Genomic DNA, 16,654 nt, shown 5'->3' on the forward strand with positions numbered 1-16,654 from the left:
GGTCCGCGCGGCTAGAAGGGCGCCCGGGCAACAGCTGGAAAAGCGCAGAGACTGATTTTGTTGGAGTTTTCCGCAATCAGCTCGGAGTCGCGATGACAACTTTTTAATCTTGCTTTGCTCGGTGCTGTGAGACGTCCCGAGCGCAGGTCGCCACGCAGCGTCTCCCTCGACGCGAGCGCCTGGGAGTCCTGCAGACCCGGGGGCGGGGGTAGGGGGGGAGTGCGGGAGGTGGGCGTGTGGAGCCGGGACGGAGACGGGGATGTGTGCGGGGCGGTGACGGGCGTGTGCTGGGCGGGAACGGGCGCGGCCTGGGCCGGCGGGCTCCTCGGCCTGCGATCCAGGCCGCGCTCTGACGACCGTCCTTAGCAGGATGCAGGAGAACGGTCCTCTTCCGCAGCAGCCTAGGGGCACTGAGCGGCGCCGAGCGGTCCTGCCGCCCCTCGTCGGGCTCGGACTGCCTGGCTGGGAGAGCTGAGGGCGGCGCCACGAGGCCGGGGGAGCTCGCCGGCCGCCAGGGGGCAGCAGAGATCCCGGCGGCGCAGGGCCCGCGGAAGCCAAGCGGAGTGAGCGGCGGAACGGAGGTCAGGTTCACGCTGTTAGCTTGCTTTTGCGGCTCTCGACAGACGGCTCTGCTCCCGCTCCGACTTGACTTGCGGCTCCTCTTCCTGTGGCCGGCAGTGGCCCAGCACGTTTTCGGTCGGACCTTCTTCCGCGGACCCTTCCGCGCGTTCACGCAGTTACGGCCCGGGGCAGTTTGGCCCGGACCTTTTCCCCAGCATCCTCTGCGCGGTCGTGCCGGAGCGCCCTTCTCCGCGTTCAGCTCACCCCAGCCGGGCGCGCTGTCCCGCCCGGACCTTCTTCCCAGCGTCCTTTGCGCGGCTGTGCCCGAGCGCCCTTGCTCGCATTCAGTCGGGACGGAGCTTCGTGTGCGCTGCGTGGCCTAGGCGCGTGAGTGGGGTCTCCGCCGGGTGGGGAGCTCGTCTTGCGAGTCCCGGCTCAGTGGTCCCAGGCCCAGCAGCGTGTGCTGAACCGCGAGGGCGCTGCGGCCCGAGGGCGCCGGGACGGGCGCGGCGGGGACTGGGCCGCGGGGTAATTGGTGCCCGCGGGCGGGGACGGAGGATGTACGCGGCTGGGCCGCCGGGCGGGAGAGGCTGCGGCGGGGAAGGAGTTAACCGTTTAGGAGGGATTTGACAGGTGAGCGCGTCTTCAGCCTTTGTAGACCTTTCTTTAAAAATTGAGAGAGAATTCACATGCGACTAAATTCATCCTTCTGAAGAGACCAGTTGAGTGGTTTTTAGTATAGTCAGGGGATTGGGCCGCCATCGCCGCTGTCCAATTGCAGAGCGTTTCATCGCCCCGGAAGGAAATCCCGAGCTCGTAGTAGACGCTTCTCCTGTCCCGCTGCCCAGACCCACCAGACCGCTTTCTATCTCTGAGTTTGCGGGGCCAGGATAGTTCACCTCACTGCAGTCAGACGGCGTTTGTCCTCTCGTGGGCGGCTCCTTGCGCGCGGCACAGGTCCTCGGGGTTCGTCCGCGCTGTAGCAGTGGTCGGCACTCGCCCCTTTTTACGGCCGAATGATAATAGTTCAGCGTAGGGAGAGACCATGTTGTGTTTCTCCGTCAGTCGATGGGCATTTGGGTTTTTGCACCTTTGGCTTCCGAGACCTTTTGAGCTCTGTTCCTCCACGGAACTCACAGTCGGAGGCACAGTCAACTTAAAACCCTTCTGCCAACATTGAACTCTGGGATCGGAGCAGGTAGTGTTCCAGTGGCGTCGGGTCAGCCGTCTTGCAGGAAAGTTTGACAGGGTTTCTGTCCTCGGCTCAGCACTTGCTCGGCCGTCGGCTGTGGTGGTCACAGGCAGAGAAGCGTCGGTGTGCGGGTGTCATCAGCGATGCCGCCAAGACCTGTTGGCGCGTGATAGGAACCGGGTGGACTCGGAGATGAGCGCATGAAGAAGGTGGCTGAGAGCTGTGGGAGACGTCTGACCTCCGAGCACGCCCGGTTCATCTCCGTTATTTGCGGATGCACGGCCCGGCTAAAACTCCTCGGGAGCCTCCAAGTAGATAGTAGGGCCAACGCGCCCGTCCCCAGCTCACGTCCAGTAAGGCGTGCCCCTGCCTTCTTGTCTCCGCGCACACTGTAAACCTGCGTCCTTGTTGTGGCATGTTTAGTGCCACAGTTTTATGCTTTTCGTTAGTAATTCCATTTTCCTTTAACGCATTTTTTAAAAATTGAATGAGGGATTCTTTAAATTCTGTAGTTCTTTACAACTTTCAGAAGTACCACTGCCCCGCCCTTGCCCCTCCCTTCTTCCCTCTCCCCACTGATAACCACTGGTTTGTTCTCTGTATTTGTAAGTCTGCTTCTTTTTTGTTTTGTTCACTAGTTTGTTGTGTTTTTTAGATTCCACATATAAGTGATGTCATGTAGTATCTGTCTTTGTCTCTCTGACTTATTTCACTTAGCATAGTGCCCTCCAAGTCCATCCGTGTTGCTGTGATTTCACGGTTTAGAATGTTCTCCAAGCTTAGTGCTGAAGTGCTGTCTGGTGTTCGAAGTGCAGGGTGGCTGTGATGTGCCTTACAGAGACACGCACGGCAAGCTTCTCTTAGATGAGCTTTGTTCGGGCCTGAGTTACCTGCTCTTGGCTGTGATTTCAGTAGTTATACATCAACAATACATACTAAATAGGTATGTGTTCCAGTGGCGTCGGGTCAGCCGTCTTGCAGGAAAGTTTGACAGGGTTTCTGTCCTCGGCAGAAACCTTTAATAGACAGAAACAGGCAAAGCAAGCTTTTGTATTGACTGGTCGATGAAAATGTAGTGGCTGGAGGCTCGCAGGAACCTAGGCCTGTATTTCTGCTAGGAGCAGTGGCTCGGTGTTGGATTCTTGAGTGTTCGTGGTAACTGTAGAACACGAGTATCATGAATAGTGAGAATGGACGATGTAACCAATTTAGTTATTCAAGGGCGGAAAGCCTAGTGGGGGTATTGATTCAACTTCTGTGACTTTTAACATTTTTCCACTCAAGGTATTCATTTTTAATAACGTTCTGGCAGTTTTGAAGCGGAGAGGAGCTAAAATAAGCTAAAATGCTGTTTATTCTGCAAGCTGGGTAGGGACTCTGCTCAGTCCTGGAGATTCGGTAGTTAGTATGCGGCCCCGCTGTTCTCCAGTGGCAGAGTGTGGGTTATGGTGTGCTGTGATAAATGTGTAAATGCCATGGGAACATAGGGTTAATTCTGTTGAGAGTGTAGTGAGGTGTGTAAGGCTTCAAGGAAGAGATGACATTTTGAGATGTTTCCTTCTTTTTACTTAAAGAATTCTTTTTCTACTCTGTTGCTAAATTTTGAAAGAAGTCTTACGAACATGAGAGTAGCATGTACATAAATGAAAATAAAGAATTTTGATACCCAGTCCTGTTCTTCTTGATCTGCACAGTCAGAACTTCACCGCTCACTGAGCTTGGTCACTTCTGCCTGTGATGCAAATCCAGAGTCCACCCTTTCTCTCCGTGGCTGTTTTCTTGGCTGAGCCTCTGTCATTTCCTCTCTGGACTGTTGTAACGTAGACTCCGGCTGCTCTCTCCATCAGTTATTCGCTGCTGACACAGACCTTTAATTCTCAGCCTGAAATTTCCGTTGCTCTCCCATGTTTACAAACTAAAGTTTTACGCTTTTAAAGGTGGCTTATTTAACCCTTCATGATAATGCCCTGCCCTGTCTTTAATAAAGATGAGGTCAGACAAAAGAGGAAACTATCCTTATGTAGCATGCCTTCTTTCCTCTTTACTCCTTCCTTCCTTTCTCCGTCCCTCCATATATAATTAGAAATGCTTTTAGGTGATAAGGAAATAGATGAGAATAAAAAACATTTTTGCCAATCTTAATATCTTGAATTCATCAGTTTCGTGATTACAGCCACTATCTTAGTTAAGGCTCTTACCCCTCACCCCCCCAAAGGTCTTTTTTTTTTTTTTTTTTGTCATATGTTTTTATTTCTTTGGAAAAATACCTATCAGAAGAATTCTTGGGTCATATGGCAAATGCATGTTTAATTTCTAAAGAAATTGTCAGATTTGTTTCAAAAATTATAAAACCATAAAGCTTCTAGAAGAAAATATGGAAGAATATCGTCATGATCTGGAGGTGTGCAAAGGTTTCTTAGACAAGACTCAGAAAGCAATAACCACTGGGGAAAAAAAAAGATAAATTGGATTACATTAAAATTGAAAACTTCTTATTTAAGGTAACTCTAAGAAAATGAATAGACAAGCTCTGACACCTGTTTGACAAGGAACTGATATCCAAGGATATAAAGAACCATTAGGGTTCAAGGCCTGGGACTAATCCTCTGTGGCCTGCTGCTCTAAACTCTGGAATGCTGGCTTCATCTTCAAGTCATTCTTTTTTCATGAAGGGTACCATGTGTTTATAGCTGAGTAGTTTTATCAGCCTGTTTCCTGCCAACAGTGTATGAGCATTCTGGTTGCTTCACATCCTTGCCAACTTTTAGTGTTGTCAGTCTTTATTTTTCGCCATTCTAGTGGGTGTAGAGTGGTATGTCATTATGGTTGGTTTTAATTTTAGTCCTTGATTACTAATGATGTTGAGCACTTTTTCCTGTGTTTACTGACATTTTTATATCTTCCTTTGTGAAGTGCCTGCTCAAATCTTTTGCCCATTTAAAATTGGGTTAATTGTCTTTTTATTATTGAGTTGTATGAGTTCTTTATATGTCCTTTTTATATCCTGGATATCAGTTGTTGTGGTTGCCTATTTTCTTAGAGCTGTTTTTTTTTTTTTTGCGGTAAGTGGGCCTCTCACTGTTGTGGCCTCTCCCATTGCGGAGCACAGGCTCCGGACGTGCAGGCTCAGCATCCATGGCTCACGGGCCCAGCTGCTCTGCGGCATGTGGGATCTTCCCGGACCGGGGCATGAACCCGTGTCCCCTGCATCAGCAGGTGGACTCTCAACCACTGCGCCACCAGGGAAGCCCCAGAACTGTTTTTGATAAGCAAAGTTTTACATTTTGATGTAGTCATATTTGTCATTTTTTCTTTTATAATTATTGCTTTCTGAGTCCTAAGTAAGAAATCTTGGTTACCTCCAGGTTGTGAAGGTATACTTATGTATTTTCTTGTAGGAATTTTATAGTTTTAGCTTTTATGTTTAGGCCTATGATCCATCTCTAGTTTTCGTGAATGGTGTGAAAATTATTTTGTGAAGAATATTAAATGTTCTTCCCATACAGATATCCAGTTGTTCCAGTATCATTTGTTGAAAATGCCATTGTACTGCATTGGTACCTTTGTTGAAATTCAGATGACTGTATACATGGCAGTTGATTTCTGGACTCTTCTGTTCGATTGGTCATTCCTTATGTCAGTACCACCCTGTTTTAATTATAGTAGATCTTTTTTTTTTTAAATAAACAAATACATTTATTCATTTATTTATTTATTTTTGTCTGCGTTGGGTCTTTGTTGCTGTGTGCGGGCTTTCTCTAATTGTGGCGAGTGGGGGCTACTCTTTGTTGCGGTGCACAGGGTTCTCATTGCGGTGGCTTTTCTTGTTGCGGAGCGTGGGCTCTAGGTGCGGGGGCTTCAGTAGTTGTGGCTCGGGGGCTCTAGAGCACAGCCTCAGTAGTTATGGTGCATGGGATTAGTTGCTCCAAGGCATGTAGGATCTTCCCGGACCAGGGCTCGAACCCGTGTCCCCTGCATTGGCAGGTGGATTCTTAACCACTGTGCCACCAGGGAAGCCCTATAGTAAGTCTTGAAGTTATGCAGTGTAGGTCAACAACTTTGTTGTTTTTCAAGTTTGATTTGGTTAGTTTAGATCCTTTGCATTTTCCACATAAATGTTAGAATCATCATCTTACCAGTTTCTAAAAAAAGTCTCGTGGGATTATGATTGCAATGGCATTGAATCTTTAGATCAGTTTGGGAAGAATTTACATATTAACAGTATAGAGTCTTCAAATGTATGAACGTGGTGCATCTCCTGTTTAATTTAGGTCTTTAATTTCTTCTGGTACTATTTTATAGTTTGAAGAGGTCTTATGCATTGTTCATTAAAATTACTCCTAAGTATGTTTTTTTTAACTCACAGTGGAGCCATCATTCACATTGTTACTCTGTAGACAGTGTGCCATTTTTTTCTGACTGCTTTTAAGGTTTTCTCTTTATTTTTATTTTTGCCATTTTGCCTATGGTGTACCTAAGTGTGATTTCCTTTGTGTTTATCCTGCTTTGAGATTTGCAGATCTTCCTAAATCTATAAACTTATGCCTTACACCCAATTTGGGAAAATTTGAGCCATTATTTAAAAAAAATTTTTATCCCTGTTCTTTTTAACCTTTTCATTTGGGACTTTGATTATATGTGTTAGCCATTTTGATGTTTTCCCCCAGGACCCTGAGGCTCCTTTGTTATTTTCAATCTTTTTTTTTTTTCTTCTTCTTCAGATTATTTAATTTCTTTTGAAGTATCTTTTTTTTTTAACATCTTTATTGGGGTATAATTGCTTTACAATGGGGTGTTAGTTTCTGCTTTATAGCAAAGTGAATCAGTTATACATATACATATGTTCCCATATCTCTTCCCTCTTGCGTCTCCCTCCCTCCCACCCTCCCTATCCCCCCCCTCCAGGAGGTCACAAAGCACCGAGCTGATCTCCCTGTGTTACGCAGCTGCTTCCCACTAGCTATCTACCTTACATTTGGTAGTGTATATATGTCCAGGCTATTGAGCTTATTTTTGTGTGTGGTGTTAGGGTCTTTTGAAGTATCTTAAGTTCACTATTGAGCTATCTTAAGTTCTTTTTTGTATCTAATTTTTCATTTTGTGAACAGGATTGACAGTTTGGGGTGATTTACAAGATTTATACTTTGAGTATTTCCTATTCTTTTAGTAATTTTATTATTTATTTATTTTTTGGCTGCGTTGGGTTTTCGTTGCTGGGCCCTGGCTTTCTCTCTAGTGGTGGCAAGCAGGGGCTACTCTTTGTTGCGGTGCACGGGCTTCTCTTTGCGGTGGCTTCTCTTTTTGTGGAGCACGGGCTCTAGGCATGTGGGCTTCAGTAGTTGTGGCTCTCGGGCTCAGTAGTTGTGGCTTGTGGGCTCTACAGTGCAGGCTCAGTAGTTGTGGTGCACGGGCTTAGTTGCTCCGCGGCATGTGTGATCTTCCCGGACCAGAGATCGAACCCATGTCCCCTGCATTGGCAGGCGGATTCTTAACCACTGAGCCACCAGGGAAGTCCCCTTATTCTTTTGTAAGTGTAGTGAGTATGTTTCTTTATTAGAAGGCATTTGAGGGGAGATGGTTATATATCCTTTGACTTTTAAATGTTCTCTTGTCTTATAGGATCCTAAATTTCCCCCTTTTTGCCCTTCACAGGACAGTCTCAAAGGGCATCTGTCATTCCTTTTTCCTTCTCAGAAGCCCCGCCTTGCCAGTTCTGCCTCACCGAGTTGTACATACACTTGTCTCTTTCTCCATAGGCTGCACTCATCTCCCAGAATGTTTCGTTGGTATCTTCATACTTAGTGTGGGTCTTCATTTTCCGGGAGTGATTTTAGTTCTATCTTGGGCTCTCCATCCTCCTCTTCTCCCTTCTATGCATTTCTCTTCCCATCTGGGTCCCACCTTGCTCTCCTCAAAAAGTCGAGATGAGAGTTCAAGAACTATCTCCACCAGAAATTGATATATATATATTTTTACTTCTAGGCAATTTGAAACTTCCATTTTCAGTCTTCTAATTGTGTTAGGAGATACAGGATATTTGTGGTTTTATCTGTTCCTTTTGTTTGTGCATATAGTTTTTGGCAGATGTATTGGGATATTTAGATTTATGTAGCTGCCATAACTTTGGCTATCAGGAAGTCTTTCCTAACATTTTTTTTTTCTTTCCTACCATTTTATTTTGAAAAATTTGAAGCCTCTAGGAAAGTTATACAATGAATGCCTGCATATCCTTCACCTAGATTCATAGGTTTGTTACTTTATCTCTTTCTCTCCCTGTCTTTACACATGCACACATTTTATTAGTTGAATGATTTGAGAGTAAGTTGCAGAAAACATGACAGTTTATTCTAATGCTTCATCATGTATCTCCTAGTAACAAGTTCATTCTCCTATATGACCATGATAGAGTTATCACACTCAGTACCTGTAACAGTGATACAGAACCATTGTCCAAAATGCAGTTCATCGTCAGATTTCCCCCATTGCCTTAGTCATATCCTTTACAGATTTTTTTTTTCTGATCTAAAATCCTATAAAGGGTCACACAGTGTGTTGTCCTGTCTCTTTAGTCTCCTTTAATCTAGAAGAGTTCACTGTCCTTTTTGTTTTGCTTTGTTTTGTTTTTTGAGGCACTGGTATTTTTGAAGAGTTCAGGCCTGCTGGATTTCAACTTGTCTGATGATTTCCTCATGATGGGAGTCACGATTAGATTGGTAGAGATGTTGGTGATATTATTATGTTTGACTGCTTGGTCAAGGTGGCTGCCAGATTTCTCCATTGTGAGGGTGTCTTTTGCCCCCCTCCATTTTTTCTCCAAGTGCAAGTAGTTTATTTGGGGACTGACCTCAGGACATACTGGGAGAACAGAGAGGCAGTGAGAAGGGACAGAAAAGGCAGTCAACAAAGGGTGCAACCCAAGCTGATTCCACCAGGAGCCTGGAGCCAGCGCAGAACTCACGGCTTAGCTTATCCCACAGAAGGGGTGAGAAATCTAGGGTCTTTAAACTTTAGCCAGTTCCTTTAAACTTTAGTCAGTCACTGAGGGCTGCTCCCAGGGGCATCCGTTCTCTGGTACTTGCGGCTGCAGTACCGGGTGCAGAATGGGCCCGATGCCAAGCAAGCCCCCAGGTAGAGATGCAGATGTTGGTGTGTGGAAGTTAGGCTGGGCGTGTGCTGTTGCGGTGAGAGCTGATGGGATAGTTAGCACAGCACCCCTAGTGTCTGCTAGGCCTGGGGACCCCGGGACCTAGAGCTTGAGGCAAAAGCTTATGTGGTATTATTTTTTTAGGAAGTGCAATTCCAGGAAGCAGAAGTGAAGGAGAAGGGGATTGAGGAGAGGTGGAGACGAAGTCAGTTCAAGCGTGCATTTCCAGGCTGGCCACCCCTTGGTAACAAGGACAGCTGATTGCTTGGTTTCCTTAAGCTGTCTCCCTGGAGGAGGTATAAGGTGCCACACCCCAGGACAGCCTCCTAAATGAGGAGAGGAGAGGATCTACTCCTCAGCGCCTTTGTCTCCCTGGTAGAAGGTTTGCCCCGTGGCACCTCAGCTCCACCAGGTGTGCAGACTGTGCACGTGTGGGCATCAGGTGGGTCCCACGGGTTCTCACACCTCAAATGCAGGAGCGAGGCCAAGGGTGGGAGGTAAGAGGCATCCCTGTGAGCAGGAAGTAGGGGCCGTAGGGTTGTGCCCGTGTGCTGCTGGTCGGGACCCTCGCGTATGTGGTCCTCCTAATGGCAGCCAGGGTGGAGACAGTGGGCCAAGACTTGAGGTCCTGCGTAAGATATGCCTGATACATTGGGAATCTACTTTGGTTTAACAGATACGCATGTACATACACATAAAACACACATACACAAGCACAGTCATACGTGAAGAAGATAACAGCTATCTGTTGCTGGTGGGAATCCAGCCACATTTTACTTCTTCCCATATTTTTGATATGTTTAAAGCTTTCTACAATAAAGACATTTTAATTTTATAACAGGAAAATGGTTTGTGGACAGTTTTAGAAAGGGAGGCGGAACAGTAAGCGTTTTTTCCAAAGTTAAAACTGGCAAAAAGAATAATTCCAGGGCTTCCCTGGTGGCGCAGTGCTTAAGAATCCACCTGCCAATGCAGGGGACATGGGTTCAAGCCCTGGTACAGGAAGATCCCACGTGCCATGGAGCGACTAAGCCCATGCGCCACAACTACTGAGCCTGCGCTCTAGAGCCTGCGAGTCACAGCTACTGAAACCTGCGTGCCTAGAGCCCGTGCTCCACAGCAAGAGAAGCCACCGCAATGAGAAGCCCGCGCACCCCCACTAGAGAAAGCCCACACGCAGCAGCAAAGACCCAACGCGGCCAAAAATAAATAAATAAATATTTTTAAAAAAAGAATAATTTCATGTTTCAGTCTATAGACAGAGACTAGTTGTCCTTTTTTCAATATATTGAATCTTATAAGATTGTTTAGAAAAGTAGAAACAAATTGCCTTTTAAATGTGAGAAGTGTAACTGCTGCCTTATAAAATTAGTTTCTAGAATTAAACATACTTTGTCTATATATCCTGCATTGTGTATTTCTGTCATTCACTGGTGTATCCGTTCATTTAATATTCAGACACTCCCCTTCCTGACCACCTACTATGAGCAAGGTACTATGCTAGGCCCTGGGGGTGCCACAGAGTCAGGAAGAACCCCCCACCTTCTAGGGGCTCGTACTGGAGTGGGGAGAAATGGATGTGGTGGAGACAGTACTCGCCAAATATTTAAATGCCTTCTTACATTTCCCAGCCTCTGGGGCCGTGTGACTAGTTCTGTCTAGGGAACTGTGACCAGAGTGGTGCATGTCACAGCTAAGGCAGCTATGAGCTGGTGTGACTGCTCCAGCTCTGCCTACCCCTGCAGCGATGACCTCAGGAGTCACACATGCCAGACGGCATAGCTATAAGATGGACAGGGCCACCAGACTGTATTAAATCTTTCATGAGTGAGATAGAAATCTTTTCTGTGTTAAGCTATTCCCCTCCTTTTCTAAAATTGTGGTAAAATGTACATAATGTAAAAGTTATCATTTTAACCATTTTTAAGCATGCAGTTCAGTGGCATTAGTACATTTGCAGTGTATACCCTTGTTTTTAACAGATAACCAGATAGGCTCTCATTTGAAACTTTGTGAACGTCCTGTTCACCTACAACTTTTAGTATCCCACTCCGTGACCTGTGGGCCAAATCTGCCACCTCTTTTTGTAATAAAGTTTTTGTTTGTTTCTTAGTTTTTATTTTATTTATTTATTTTTGGCCATGCCGTGTGGCATGCAGGATCTTAGTTCCCTGACCAGGGATTGAACCCATGTCCCCTGTAGTGGAAGCACCGAGTCTTAACCACTGGACCATCAGGGAAGTCCCTAAATTTTTATTTTCTATTGGAGTATAGTTGATGAACAATGTTGTGTTAGTCTCAGGTGTACAGCAAAGTGATTCAGTTATACATGTATTTATTCTTTTTCAATCTCTTTTCCCATTTAGGTTATTACTGAATATTGGGCAGTGTTCCCTGTGCTATACTTTAGGTCATTGTTGGTTATCCATTTTAAATATAGCCGTGTGTATATGTCAGTCCCAAACTCCCAATCTATCCCTCCCAGCCGGCCTTCCTCCCTGGTAACCATAAGTTTGTTTTCTAAGTCTGTGAGTCTCTTTCTGTTTTGTAAATAAGTTCATTTGTGTAATAAAGTTTTATTGGGACACAACCACGCCCATTCATTTATGTATTGTCTATGGCTACTTTCACGCTAAAATGCCAAAGTGAAGTAGTGACAGAGACCATATAGCCTGCAACACCTAACATATTTACTCTCTGGCCCTTTATGGAAAAAGTTTGCTGACCCCTGCTTTATGGAACAGGTATTTAAGTTTTTATTTTTATTAAAATAATACATGCACATATTTGAAAAGGAAATAGCACTAAAGGTTTTATTTTTAGAAAGGCGAGCCCTGCTGCACTGTTCCTCACGCCAGCACCACTCCTAAGGGATGTTTCTTTCTTTTACTTGTCTTTTCTGGCATTTATAGTTCTAAGTAATGTCCTCATTCCATTCTTTCTTGATTTAACAATTTTAGACACTATTGACTAACCTAGTGTAGGCCACTATCCTACTTTTTAGTGCAAGATTATAAATAGATTTACCATTTCTTAGCTGAAAGGTAATGTTTTAGGATCATTTAGTTGTCTGCATTTTCATCATAATGTATGTAAGAAAATTAACAAGAACTTAGCAATAACTAACATTTATTTAGTATTTCACATGTGCCAGGCACTCTTCTGATGTAGTTTTTTTTTAAGTTGAAGTATAGTTGATTTACAACGTTGTGTTAATTACTGCTGTACAGCAAGGTGATTCAGTTATATATCTGCACGCACACACACACACATTCTTTTTGTTATATTCTTTTCCATTATGGTTTATCACAGGATATTGAATGTAATTCTCTGCTGTACAGTAGGCCCTTGTTGTTGATCCGTTCTATATATAAAAGCCTACATCTGCTCACCCCAACCTCCCATTCCATCCCTCCCCCAAGCTTCTCCCCCTTGGCAACCACCAGTCTGTTCTCTATGTCTGTGTTTCTGTTTCTGTTTTGTAGATAGGTTCATTTGTGTCATATTTTGGATTCTACAGATGATACCATATGATATTTATTTTTCTCTTTCTGACTTAATTTCATTTAGTATGATAATCACTAGTTGCATTAATGCAGTTTTTATGCAGTTTCTCATTTAATCTTTACAGAACCCCTAGGAAGTGTAGATACTATTGTTATCTCCATTTTCTAGATGATGAAACGTCATTTAGAGAGATTATGTGATTTTTCTCTTGGTCAAGACCTCGTGGGTGATGGAGCCAGAAATCACCATTTGGAATGTCAGCTCTTAAACAGCATCTTGGAACGCTGCGTGGGGAATCATACTGGTTGACGCTCATAGATTTGTGGTCCTGCCGTGAGTGAACAACCTGAAGGTTTACAGCATGCAGATGTGCTGAGGCCCAACTTCCTTGGATCTGCAGCGGGTGGGGCACTCAGGTAGCGGGTCAGCCATCTGCAGCTGCTTTTTCTGAGGGTAATTCTCTTTTCTAATAGACCGCACACTTGCGTGGTCTCTGTCTAATGCAGTGGCTCTCAAACTGGAGCTTGTGCCAGGATCACGGGGTGGGCTTGGTCCAGCACTCATACATGGGCCTCACCTCTGGTTTGGGATTCAGTGGGTCTGAGGTGGGGCCTGAGAATGTGCGTTTGTAACAAGGTCCCAGGCGATAAACCGCAGGGACTACTAATGGTTTAATGCTGGGCCCTTTCTGAACACAGGGTCTTCTGCGCCATCTGGCTCTTCCCTTGCGTCGTGTCTGTTACACTCCCGCCTGCTGGCGTGTTGGCTCCGCGACAGCAGTTCAGCTACCGTGGCCTGTGTTTCCTCTTCAACCCCACAGAGGTCAGGGTCATGATGCCCATATAGCAGGTGGTCGTAATCTCCCCTAGCACGCTTCTGTCATTCTGACCTTTTCAATTACGAACATTGTAATTATAACATACAATACATTCTTATTGTAAAAATCACCTTTAATAGCACCACCACGCCAGTAAAATTTTAGCAGAAAGGTAGAAGCAGACCCCAAAGGATTCTAAGTGGTTTGTTAGGTGACAGCTAAGCACTGAGGAACTTGGCCCTTGACTGGGTCAGTGTTTAAAGTATGCAAGGAAAGTTACTTCATCTGATATTTAGTAGAGGCTCTTGCCTTTTACCACTAGCATTCTTTGAAATCATTTTTTTAATCTTCTTTTTATTTAGAGGTCAACCTGAATCAACATGTCTGGGACTGAAGAAGCAATTCTTAGCGGCCGTGACAGCCATCCAGCTGGTGGCAACTCTGTATTATGCTTTGGTCAGGTACATGTGTTTTCTTCATACCTGGAAGGAATGAGGTTAAGTGAAAAAGGTATGGGGAAGCCATTGGTAGAGCACCATCATATCCATGTAAACTGTTTTTTTTTTTCATTTAAGTGCATCATTTGGGAGTCTTTGACAAGCTCTGAGGGCATTTTGGAACTTGAGCAGCAGTGGGGGTTACATTTAGATTTAAATTTTATTTACTTTTTGGATAGATTACATTTTCATATGCTGTAACATTCAAAATGAAACAGACTGTATGTAAAAAGTCTCACTATTTCCTATCACTCTTGTCCACATGTCACCCAGATCTCTTTTTTGGAGGCATCCAAAGTTTCTGGTGTTGTACTCTTTGTGGAGATATTCTGTGCATATAAGGGAGATTCTTGCTTTGTCCCCCCAAATTCTATCTTTGTCTTACCAGAAATCTATTTGTGTGTATTTATTCAGGGCAAGGGGAAGAGTATTGAGGGGATGAAAATCTAAACAAGTAGGAGTGTATTTCTCTATGTGTAGGATGGGAAATTGTTGAACTAGAGAAGAGGACAAATGGAAGCAGGGCTTCCTGTCATGTTTTCTCCTCTCCTGCTCCCTTGCCTCCATACATGTCATATAGACTCCGAGGAGGGAAGTTTCAGTTTCCCAGTTCGGGCTCGAGAAAGTTTTGTAGGGATGGTAACATATTAGTAACATCTAAGGCAGTGGTTTTCAAAATGTGGTCCAGTGACCCCTGGGGATCCACAAGACCTTTCAGAGTCTGTGAAATCAAAATTATTTTCATAATAATACTAAAGTACTCTGTGCCTTTTTCACTCTCCTTCTTTCGTGAGTGGGTGCTTTCCAGAGACCGCATAGCATGTGCTGACACCATTGCTCTGATGGCTACTGGAATGTGTGCCTGCAGTTTCTCATTTTTAATTCCTAGTATTGATAGATATAACCCACATAAACAAAAGCCCGTAGGACCCTCAGTACTTTTGAAGAGTGTTAAGGGGTCTGGAGACCAAAAAGTTGGGGACTTGCTGATAAGCAATGGTGGAAATGTCAGTTTAATTTTCCCCTTGTGGATTACAGTACCAATACACAGCAGAAGAGTACCAGGCCATCCAGAATGCTCTGAGGCAGAGGCTGGGCCCAGAATACATAAGTAGCCGCGTGGCTGGAGGAGGCCAGAAGGTGAGAGAGTTTACGTGCTTGAAAAGTGGGCACCCACAACGCCGACTATTCCCATGAACTTGCCAACTCCCTCTCTGGTCCTCATGGATGGATTCAGAAGGCCTCTCATTCACTGTTCGTGGACGTTTATTTGTGTCTTTGGGCGGGGATGGGTTCCAGCCCTCACTGTCATCGGCAGTGGCCCAAGACACTAGTTCTAACTGGCTCCCCTGGAAGATCTTTGAACTAAGTTCACTGAGAAATTCTCTGGAATGTTTAAGGGTGCTTTTACCAAAAGAGCTGGTAAGGAATAAATTAAGTTTTTTTTTTTTTTTTTTTTTGATGCGCCACCAGGGAAGCCCAGATTAAGTAAATTTTGATCCACATTTAAGTATGGCAAGGAATTTCAACAAGTTTTTTTTTTCTTCTTTAAATTTTTTTTCCAGGTGTGTTACATCGAGGGTCACAGGGTAATTAATCTGGCCAATGAGATGTTTGGCTACAATGGCTGGGCACACTCTATCACACAACAGAACGTGGGTGAGTATGCTTCCTGGCAGTGGCTGCTTCTTCGTTTCCCTTCCTCGGCATCGGCTGACTTCTGGCAGGAGTGTTTTGTAGGCAAGGACCTAGGGAAGGTGTGCTCAGTCGCCAGCAGGAGGAATACAGGTGAGGCACAGGGATCAGTATCCTCTTCAACTGTTTCTCTTTCCCACTCCTAGATTTTGTTGACCTTAACAATGGCAAGTTCTACGTGGGCGTCTGTGCGTTTGTGAGAGTCCAGCTGAAGGTGAGGGTGATGGAGGGGACATGCTGCCTGCAGGCATGGGGCAGGTGGGAGAGTGAGCAGGTACGGAGGCCTCGGGGCCCAGAGAGGGGGCGGGGTTGTGCAGACATCCTCCTTCATGTGCCCCTAAGAGAATTTTGAGGAACTCTGTTCTCTTGCACGTTTTTAAGTTGACTCAGTTTTCACTATATATAAAAACAGTTGTAAGGGTGTATTTTTTGGCATATTGTAAAATTTTACATTCTAAAATAAATCTGTTACATCTTTTTAACATGTACCAATGTATTCTAAATACCATAGAGGATTAAATGCTGTCATCCATTTAAAAAAAATACATGCGCAAGCTATTTTTCTTTTTCTTTCTTTCTTTTTAAATATTTATTTATTTATTTGGTTGCACTGGGTCTTAGTTGTGGTGTGCAGGGTCTTTAGCTGTGGCATGCAGGATCTAGTTCCCCAACCAGGGACTGAACTTGGGCCCCCTGCATTGGGAGCATGGAGCCTTAACCACTGGACCACCAGGGAAGTCCCTGTTTTTCTTTTTTTTTGAGCAAGTTATTCTTTGGTCATCAGATATCTTACGTTGTTTCTTCTTGAACACGTATTTCCATTCCACTTCCCCTCTGGCTTTTATCCTAATAAAAGATATATGATTGAAAATCTTTTATTAATGATAACCTTATTATACTTGTGTGTGTGTGTAAAAATTTTAGGGGATAAATTTCCAGTGATTTTAAGGCTCTAACTATTGAGAAATTTCTTCTGGATTGAGTTACTATTGATATTACAGGTGCTATTAATACATAATTTAGTCAGTTGTGTTTATGTTGAAGAGACAACATAACTACATCAAAATATTTATATTTAATAAAACTTTATGGAAAATGCATTTCTTGATAAGATGGATGAGCTGTTTTTTTCTATTCAGTTAGTTTGTATATCCATAGTTAATATTACTTATTCCTAGACTAAACATTTAGCATTAATTCTATTCTGACTTATTTTTATAAATACTACCGAAAACCTTATT

At 44.5% G+C, this 16,654-nt stretch overlaps 1 protein-coding gene across 19 annotated transcripts in view; it reads left to right on the forward strand.

Moving 5' to 3' along the window:
* The window catches only part of RAD52 (RAD52 DNA repair protein), a 52,242-nt gene that overhangs the window by 21,790 nt on the left and 13,798 nt on the right, over positions 1–16,654 (forward strand). For 2 of the 19 annotated variants that reach the window (XM_024733052.1, XM_024733053.1), the window contains exons 1-6: positions 595–948; positions 12,573–12,820; positions 13,584–13,682; positions 14,757–14,858; positions 15,284–15,377; positions 15,560–15,627. In XM_024733052.1, coding sequence (XP_024588820.1) covers positions 13,602–13,682; positions 14,757–14,858; positions 15,284–15,377; positions 15,560–15,627 — 345 coding nt within the window. In that variant the 5' untranslated portion in view covers positions 595–948; positions 12,573–12,820; positions 13,584–13,601. The other 17 variants (XM_024733040.1, XM_024733041.1, XM_024733038.1 and 14 more) reach the window with 17 other exon arrangements.

This window comes from Neophocaena asiaeorientalis, unplaced genomic scaffold (genome assembly GCF_003031525.2).
Source record: "Neophocaena asiaeorientalis asiaeorientalis breed wild unplaced genomic scaffold, Neophocaena_asiaeorientalis_V1.1 scaffold150, whole genome shotgun sequence".
NCBI classification, from domain to species: Eukaryota; Metazoa; Chordata; class Mammalia; order Artiodactyla; family Phocoenidae; genus Neophocaena; species Neophocaena asiaeorientalis.